Source organism: Rhodnius prolixus, unplaced genomic scaffold (assembly GCF_049639745.1).
Source record: "Rhodnius prolixus isolate KJV_2025 unplaced genomic scaffold, Rpr scaffold_9, whole genome shotgun sequence".
In the NCBI taxonomy this organism is placed as follows: domain Eukaryota; kingdom Metazoa; phylum Arthropoda; class Insecta; order Hemiptera; family Reduviidae; genus Rhodnius; species Rhodnius prolixus.
In genome coordinates, this window is record NW_027411604.1 from 9,864,928 (window position 1) to 9,874,680 (window position 9,753).

Here is a 9,753-nt window from a genome sequence, read left to right on the forward strand (position 1 = left end):
ACTAATTATAAATTTCAGTTAAAAATAAATAGAATTGTTAATGGCGATATATTTTAGCTGATAATCCATAAACATAATGCCACTATTCCAATGCAACCATTTAAATCAGAATAACTTCAATTTGGAAATTCATATACCTCAGGTGTTCATTATATGCACAAGGTTAAGATGTATAAAATTATATTATCTTACTGTAAACAAAATAGTCTCAGTTATTATACAGTAATATCTGCGCCAAATTTGAAGCAATTGCTTGCGGAAACTAAGAAAGTACCTAAAAAACCTATTGAGCTAAATGGTACTCCCAGAAAGAATTTTAGGAGGAAGTTAGTTAAAAACCGAAGTGTTACAAGTTACAAATAAGACTTAACCACTAACAAACAATTGGATAATATATTATTATATATGTGACAACTTGTGTATCAGCTTTAGTCGCAATAAGACATTAATGCCTGCAATATAATTGTTTAAAGTGTAAGTGAATTTTAAATTGTTTTAATTCACACAATCATGAGTTACGAGTCAGTAATCTGGCATGAAAAATAGCAAATTTCTATTATTAGATCTCCTCTAAGTAAAATGTTTGTTCAGTATAATAAATATATTTGTTTACTTCACTATAAGTTCACCATATTGAAAAAAAAGGAGGTTTCTGAGGGAAGTGTGACCTCCAATAATTCCTCCTTGAAACAATAATTTCTTGCTTTCAGAATTATTCCTTATTTTAAACTTCGAATTTTGGCAACTCTTTTTATTCTTGTGATATAAATGAACAGTTGCTGTAGTCCTTCGGTGGCAGAATGTGGTAAACAACTTGACAAATATAATCTTTTGTATATTTTTCTGATCTGAAATTTACTTAATAATCATCAGGACAATTTATTCAAAAAATAAATGCAAAAGAGTAACTTCTATCTTTTTAAAGTTTACAGCAGAAATTATGAAGGAATCATTTGTACTTTACAGTAAATTTTATTGTATGAAGGCCGAAATATGAATTTTAATTACAACTTCTAAAGTACCAAATTACAGGCCTTCATTCGCCATATACTTTGCCGTTACATAATTTTAATTCATTTACTCAACTTATTACTAAAATACAGTCATCCCTTCAGATTTAAAAAAAACAAAAAAAAAACAATAAAAAACAAACTCCATAAACTCTTAGTTACACTTGATACGCTAAGATACACATTTCACGTTCAAGGCGAATTCTAATCTAGTTTTAAAGGGAGGGGTTTTGTAAAAGGAAAAACTGGTTTAACGAGATTCAATGTGTAATGTGAAGATTCTGCGGGAGCAAAGTAGTGTTCACCTTCTCAGTTTAAAGGTAATCATCATTATCTTCGACTTAAGTTCGTTGTCAATTATTTTTTGAGATTTACTTCTAACGGTAACACTTTACTGTTACATTACTTCTAACATTATAATTTTCTTTCAAGTAAAAATATTTTCCATCTACTTTTTATTTTCTATTCACAAAGAGAGTTATTTCAAATCAATCTTCAGATTTTACATAATTTCCTTGTTTTTTTTTTCACAGTTTTGAGATGAAATATTTGTTATTACCTCTTTCACTGATTGTGGGAACTGTATCCGTAATATTTGCACGTAAGTTTATATTATAAGTACTTCTTTTTTAATTTTATCTAGAGATTTACAAAAACCTAATTATCTTTTTTTTTTCTAAAGAAAATGAAGCTGGCGATCAGAAAAAAATAGTATGTTATTATACAAACTGGGCACCAAATCGTCCTGGAAAAGCTAAATTTACTCCATCAACAATAAATCCAAATATTTGTACACATCTAATATATGCTTTTGCTACATTTTCGAACACTCTCGGATTAGCACCGGGAGATGAAAATCAAGATATTATTCTGAGTAAGTTGTTTTACTGTTTTTAAAAATTTCATTCACATTAAGAAAGTTATAATTCAGTGTTCAGGTTAATTTAAGGTAGGCCAAGTTCAACAATAATAATAGTAATAACAAGGAAAAAAAGATTTCCTCTCTTTGATACTAACCGTAAAGAGTGCTAAAAAAAAAGAAAAAAAAATTAGGTGCATAGAAATCGAGGTCGCTAAAAGAACTGTCGTACAAATTGTCCTTAAACTTGTCTCTACATCACTGTGTTAAGCAACGTCTTTTTCAAGTTGAAGGTGACACAGTTGGTTATGCTTCTAGCAGTAACAGTTTCTAGTTAACTAACTAATTACGCATCGTAAATCTTTATATTTTTAAATTTTCTAAGCTGTAACTCATTTTTTTTTTTTTTTTACTTTTGCTGACATCTACACCAATTATTGCAATCCTTCAATTTTGTATTTTTTAAAAATGGGTTCTAACGGAAACAGATCTTTTATTGATCACTATTAAAAATTTCCTTATTTGACTCTCATAATTGTAAATGTGATTTTCTTCAGATTTTTTGAATTTTTAAAATAAATTTATTAATGCTAAACTGCATAATATATTGAAAAACCGTTTAGTACAGTATAATGGCAGATTAGTTGGAAGCTCAAATATCCACTCTTTGGTGTCCTCTAAAAAAAAAAATCAAGTTAAGATCGAATGTTTAAGATCGAAATATGAGCTAACACAATAAACAACACAAATAAACACAAAAGGAAGTTTCTAATAAATTTTTGTAATTTTAGAAAAAAGTAATTAAGGAGAAAATTCAGTTTTAGAAAATTCGATCACCACAGTTAAAAAATTCCCTTTTGTTTTTTGATAGTATGGTGTTAGTAGCTTGTACTGTCAATGTTTTCCTCGCAAATAGTGGGACTTCCCAGTTAGTTGCATGCCCACACTCAGCATTCTGCCAGACGGCTTCTTTTTAATCTTCAATAATTTTTCAGCAAAATGATTGTTTGGGAAATTTTGAGATTACTGTGACGCTCGAATTACATTTAAGTACGATTTCTTTAGTTATATCCCGGCATTTGATGAAAATATTTCAATATGAAATGAGCCAATAAATATATGGATATTTATTTTGCGATTTTACCGCAAGATTTTCGAATGACCTACTTTTTTTGGGGGGGGGGGAGTGGTTTGAATAAATTACGCGTGTTGGATAATTGCGAATTTAAATTTACTTACTTCAGTTAGTACCTTTTTTCAGTACATAACATTTAACTAAATCTGAATATTTCAGCACCGAATGGTTTTTCTGTATGTTTTAATAAATGAAATAATTAACAATATCACATGTGTCTACATCTTCCTCCCCCTCCTAGGAGATTGTCTCAGAAGCTGTCTGGTGTGGAGGTTGTCTCCCCGCACATCGGAAGTGCTCGGATTGCATCCGTCCTAGCTTTCCGTCTTTCAGTTTGTCTTTATATAAGAGTTCTCCTATCTTCTTTTCCACGACACTGCAATAACCCCTCAAACTTAATTTTACTTTTAATTGATCTCTTATTGAAGGAGAATGTGAAGAATATTATAAAAATTCCACTATCAAAAATCCGAGTATGAACGCAAAATTTCTTTTATTACAGCCGAGGGAATAGTTAAGAAAAAAATGTCGTTAGAGTGAAATTGAACTAACACGTATTAAAAAAAATAAAGAATAAGAAATAGTAAAAACTAAATTTAAAAAACCCATTAGCAATATCAACATTTTACAAAATATCTAAAATTGTAAATCCCCAATAATTATAGCAGTTCACCTTGAAACTAAATTGTAACTTCCTCATTCCATTCAAGGAAAAATATAGTCCAGAAATTAAAACTAATATAGCTAGTTATCGAAATTGAATATTATCTAGGTTTGCTTCTAGGATTTAGGTCTTAGATAAAAGACTATTATCCATTTCATTAAAATATTTTTTCAACACGTTTTCACAAAAATTACTTGATCTATTTTATAAAGATAGTTTTTACATTTGCGGGTTAAAACACACATATTTTTCTAATAATCTAAAAAGAAAGCAAACTAAATTATCACTTTTATTTATAATTTCAGATGGTTTTAAAGAGTTTACTGATTTAAAGATTTTGAATGAAAATTTGAAGACACAATTATCAATTGGTGGATGGGGTGAATCATCAGCAAGATTTAGTAGAGTAGCAGCGTCTGAATCTAGAAGAAGATATTTTACTCAAAGCGCTATAGAGTTGTTGAGAAAATATAATTTCGATGGATTAAATTTAGACTGGCAATATCCAACTTTTAGGGATGGGAGTAAAGAAGAAGATTTTGAGAATTATGTCAAGTTAGTTCAGGTAAATTTATAGTGTAAATAGTTAATTAAATTAATGAGGGAAGAAATCTTTTTCCGAATCTTCTAGAACATTCCAAAAATCAATGTTACGAGAAGATTCACAGACTAAATATCTCTCTTCAACTCAGTTTGATTCTTCCAAGTGGATGTTAACGTGCCCTCAAATTTATTTAGAATTCAGCGAAGAACAGCATAAGCCTCGGCAGAGTATCACTAGCTAATCTGCAAAGCAAACACCTCTAACTCACTAACTATTCTAAAGGGACGGAAAAATCTTAAGGGTACAGAATCTTATTAGCTACTCTCAAGAACTGATACCGATAAACTTTAAAATTAATTTTGGAGACAAATTCTATTCCTTAAACATTTTTTTAAACTAGTAAAACAAATAAAGTTACCGACAGAAAAAAAAACAAAGAATATTTTACAGCTTATTGTTTATTTTAATGATTAAACGGTTATCACTAAAGATTCTAAATCTACAATAAACCGGAGAAATATAAATTAGAAAGACTTAAGTCACCTTTAGTTCTAACAATCAACTTTGAAATTATCATGAAGAATGTTGGTTTGAAAACGTTTTCCCCAGCATAAAAAACATCGTTCGCCAAGCATTTGATCTTGTTGACTGGTTCCTATGCTGTGTGGGTGTGTACATTGTTTTTAATTCAAGCTCACTCAAGACCACCTTTAATAAAAAAAAAGTGTTACAATTAATAATGTTGAAAATGTATTTTACACATGTAAGTTATTACTATAAGAATAATATATATAAATATAATTTGTAAGGTGATAAATGAAAGACGGAAATTAGTTTCTGTGAAGCCACAAAAATTTTGTTAAGTAAAAAAAACGTAAGTTTAGGTAGGTTAATGATTTATTGCAGTGAACGAAGTTTTGTAACGTTGAGTTCCCATGATAAGTTGTTTTTAACTAACTAGGGCCAAGTGCTAAACAAATAAGTTTATAATTTGATTAATACATCTTTTTTAGGTATGATTTAAAAAAAATATATTTCTAAACCATAATACTAAAAAAATATGAAATTATATAAAAGAAAAAAAATAATATAAAAATTATAGTATATTGAAAATGATAAACGCTGTCGAAACGTCCAAATAGGTGAAAAACATTAATTGATAACTTTTTAAAAAACTATTGTTTTGTTTGTAAATGCCCAAATCATTTTATAAAGAAAATCTATTTATGAAAATTATTTTGCTTTCATATATGTATACATTAAGTACAACATATCTAACTTCCAGGCTATTCGAGAAGGATTTGAAGAAGAAGCAATGATGACAAATAGATCTCGTTTAATAATTACAATGAGTGTACCGGCAGAAACTGAATATAACGAACAAGGTTATGATCTTCTCAATTTACAAAAGTAAAAATTATTTTAAATATATAAATGAATATTACGACTTATAATCTTTACCTTACTAATTATTTTTTTCTTTAATTATATTAGATACGCAGACTTTTTAAATATATTAGCATACGATTATCATCTTTCTTATGAACCTAATGTAGGGCATCATTCCCCTTTATATCCTTTACCACAAGAAATTAAAGCTAACATTAACACAAACCTCAATGCGGTAAGTTATATCATTTTTGATTTTTTGTTACAAAGTTAAAACCATAAAAAAAAAAGAAGAATAATCGTGTTTGTTATTCTGGTTTTTAGGATGCAACAGTTAAGTTTCTATTGAGCAAAGGAATGAATAAAGAGCAACTAAATCTTGGTATTCCAACTTATGGAAGAACCTATAGGCTAGAAAATAATGACAATCACGAATTAGGAGCTCCATCGAAAGGTTTAGGAATAAGAGGGGAGACTTCCAAAGAAGAAGGATATCAAACTTATTATGAAGTGAGTCTGTTGTATCAAGTACATAAATATTAAAAGGGAAAGAGTAAACTGAATTCTAAAAACATGTTGCTAAAGTATTTATAAATGTCACATCTATTTAATATTTGAACGATACTTTTGTTAAGACAGTAATAATATTTTACTGATGTGATCAAGAAACCTTTTGAGCATATTCCTTGCAGCAGAGTAAAATCTTGCTACATGTTTTCCAACCAAATTCTTTCAAATTTGATATAAAAAGGGTTGAATTCAGTCTGTATTAAGGAAAGATGAATGAGTTACTTCCAATTGGTAGATTAATATGGGTAGAGAAACTGGATTCTATGGGGCTACACAACACATTTCTGATTACTCACCAAGTAGCAGCAACTTCGCCTCCTCTATCTTAAAGTAGACAATTTTACTATGCTGCTACACAATCTAAACCCTAATTAAGGCACCAGCAATCAGATTAATGCACAAACACACTTTCGAAGTATGGTTTTCTCAGACACCGATCAGAGGAAAAACCGTCTTCATAACCATAATTTCCCCTAGACTACCAATTTCCATTAAAACGTCTTTACTTTCTCGGCAAGTTGTCAAGACCATTAATACGGCACAGGTGCAGAGAGTTTAAAAGTGGACAGTGCGAAACTGGTATGACTCCTATGGAAGGTTGTGACGGGATCCATTGACAGTTCATCTAATAGTCTGGTCGTCCTCCAGTTAAATTGAAAATCAGAAGTGCTGTTTACAGCGAGATCCCGACCTCTAATCTTAGACTAAGCAATTAAGCAAGTTAGCCTGTTGCGTAGACCAAACAGCCAGAGAAAGTGATGGTGGTTTAAACAACTTAAGATCATCCAATTTATTGTTATCTGAAATTTGTTTATAAAGTAAAAAGTAAAGTAATCGCCTATTTTTTCAGGCGGGGCTTCACGTCCAACTACCATTTACTAGGTGTCGTGGACGGAGGCGACTAGCAAACGTACTTTACTATTTCTCATTTAACCATTTAATAAAATCCAAGGCCAAGACCGGGAATCGAACCCAGTACCACAATGCATATTAGCTTTGCAGGTCTCGCCTCTTAACCCTCCTCGGCTACCGTGGCGCCTTGTTTATAAAGTACTTCAGCTTTAATTTTAGTTACAATTTATGGAAAGTTTTGATTTGTTTTACAATGGAATTAAACTACATATCCCTGAATACTCTCTAAATTATACACAAATGACAAATTAGACATCTCTTAATGTAAAACTAATATAGCTAATTCAAAACTTCCTCCTTAAATTATTTAATACTGTTTTGTTCTTAGTTATGCGAACGTATAATAGCAGAAAATTGGACAGTAGTTCATTTGAACAAAAGCGCATTGGGACCATTCGCTTACAAAAATGAAAACTGGGTTGGATATGATGATGCTGACAGTGTACGTGCAAAGGTAAACTGTTTATTCTGTTTATAGGATATATAAAAATTTTTAGGGTATAAAGGTTTTTGTTTTAATAAGCTTAAGTAATGGCTGAACGCTGAAAGGGCGTGAAGAGGTTAATTGCTTAAAATCTGCCCACTTCGGTATTACAAAGTTGACCACAAGTTTAGAGTTAGTATGAAGTAAGCTAAAGGCAATGTATTGGTCCTTAGTGCTATTTGATTATTTGGTCAACAGATACCATAAGCATAAGCATAACCAGATCAACACATTCCTAGTAAAGAAAATAGCTGTTCGCTTTTTTTCCTTATTAGAAAAACACGATTAACTAAGGGTAAATAGGTTGGCCAGTAATCTTGGATTTAGAGCGCTGGGAGACAGATACGATTCTTAGCCAGTGACTTAACTCCACTATCCCAAAAAATAAAAAATAAATAAATATAATTAAAAAATTAAAAAAAAAAACTAACAAATCTTTGAACCCAAAAAATTACATTAATTTCTATTTAGGGTGAATACGTAAGAAAACATGGCCTTGGAGGAATAATGTTTTGGACGATTGATGATGACGATTTTACAGCCACTTGTGGAAGTAGAAGTTTTCCACTTATAAAGGCAGGGCGAGAAGGTGTATTAGGTTTAGGAAAAAGAAGAGGCATTACTCGTGTTGGCAAAAATCCTTTAGTCAGCAAAATGACAACTGCTAGACCAACACCAACAACTATCACTACTGCACCTACAACTACTTCTGCTAGTACAACTACCACTCGAAAAGTTAATCTTATGGAAGAAACTATTAAAAACATTATCTCATCTGTTGGGGTGACTACAGATAGCCCTAAAACAAAACAGGAAAATACCCAACAGTCAGATAATCCAACAGGTAACAACATTATTCCCCAACCATCTGATACTGCTGGTCCAATAAAAATAACTGGGACAAAACGAGAAGGTGGCGATACTTATCACCAGTCAATAACTGTCTGGATTGTAAACAATATTTTAAACTTTGCTGATAAATTGTAGCATTTTGGTTTCTTTATTTTTTAAGAAAACATTCAATGACTAATCAGATAAGAAGGATACAGAATAATTTCAAACTGTTTCCATTTATATGATTTTGGTTGCTTGTAAGTGATGAGAAGTCAGTTTTTATTTGTATTATTAAATTAAATTATTGAAATATAACTAACTTACTGCATGGTTTCAAGTATCCATAATGGGCTGTAGCACACCTCCTCCATGGTTCTTCAGCAAAGCTTGAAAATAGTCCTGGCACATGTTGCAACCATCTCAGTCTTTTTTCCTTCATCTGATGCCCTTCAAATGCTCTGTAGAAGGCTCTTTTTTTTCCTCCTAACTAGTACAGCCGTCCCAGATTGCCCCTTTGAATCAAGTTTATAATAAGTTGCAGTAGTATTATGTTTTCAAGATCTCATTGAAAAATATTGTTTACATGTAATTTTAATCTTAATGCAAAGTGACAAATTATTATTATAAAACATATATTTATTTATTTATTTATTCTGTTTTCGGGTAACTTCATAATATTTTTATTTCTATTCGAGTAGTTTATTTTGCATGAAAAATAGAAAACAGAACGTATTCATCAAAGAACACTAGAAAAAATATACATGCATTAAATGATGTCAATTAACAAAAATAATTATGTAACGTTTAAGAAAATGGTAAGAAATTGAAAGAAATAATGTATTTTGTAATTAATCATAAGGAAATAATTACTTGTTATTGTAAATCTATTACTTATAAAAACAATGTAAACTTTTCTTCGTTTAAAAAAATAATAATAAAATAATTAATAGAATCTATTTAAAAATGTAATTTTGTTTCCCGTCGTTAAATATTGCCAAATAAAAGTCAGAAATTATCTTAGGATAAGAATAATACAAAAAAAAGTAGATTGTCTTACTGTGGTTAAAAGTTTGATTCATTCATTTACTGAATTGATTAATGATGAAGCTTTCTTTGAAATATTTGTTTTGAAAACATTACACAACACTTCTCTTAAGTTATTGCTTTCTTTGAGAGAATATTTACTTAAATGGTTAGTTCATAGAAATTTCACTAGGATGCGCCATTACGCAGGACAGGATTAATACTAATAATAAAGAGTTATTAAAGAGATGTTTAAAGTCTTGGTTCTTTTCAGATATTGCTAAAAATAAATTATACTCAGTACCATATTTGAACTAATTTTTTAATTT

General features: G+C 30.1%; 1 protein-coding gene across 3 annotated transcripts; it reads left to right on the top strand.

The window, feature by feature from the left end:
- Positions 1–1,193: 1,193 nt before the first annotated feature.
- Positions 1,194–9,357, top strand: LOC141454518 (chitinase-3-like protein 1). 3 transcript variants are annotated; one of them, XM_074128839.1, is made up of 9 exons: positions 1,194–1,330; positions 1,544–1,611; positions 1,693–1,884; positions 3,974–4,233; positions 5,498–5,622; positions 5,707–5,836; positions 5,926–6,111; positions 7,412–7,537; positions 8,039–9,357. In XM_074128839.1, the coding sequence occupies exons 2-9, from the start codon at positions 1,551–1,553 to the stop codon at positions 8,552–8,554; spliced, it is 1,596 nt and encodes a 531-aa protein (XP_073984940.1). In that variant the 5' UTR covers positions 1,194–1,330; positions 1,544–1,550; the 3' UTR covers positions 8,555–9,357. The 3 variants fall into 3 exon arrangements, with proteins under 3 accessions (XP_073984940.1, XP_073984942.1, XP_073984941.1); XM_074128841.1 differs by having other exon boundaries at positions 1,311–1,393; XM_074128840.1 differs by having other exon boundaries at positions 1,312–1,441.
- The last annotated feature ends 396 nt before the right edge of the window (positions 9,358–9,753 follow it).

What these genes read in the sequence shown, in the direction of transcription:
- LOC141454518 (XM_074128839.1), top strand. Translation starts at nt 1,551, where the DNA reads ATGAAATATTTGTTATTACCTCTTTCACTGATTGTGGGAACTGTATCC. An exon ending in GATCTTCTCAATTTACAAAA is followed by an intron (nt 5,623 to 5,706) that starts GTAAAAATTATT and finishes TAATTATATTAG; the next exon opens with ATACGCAGACTTTTTAAATA. An exon ending in GATATCAAACTTATTATGAA is followed by an intron (nt 6,112 to 7,411) that starts GTGAGTCTGTTG and finishes TTTTGTTCTTAG; the next exon opens with TTATGCGAACGTATAATAGC.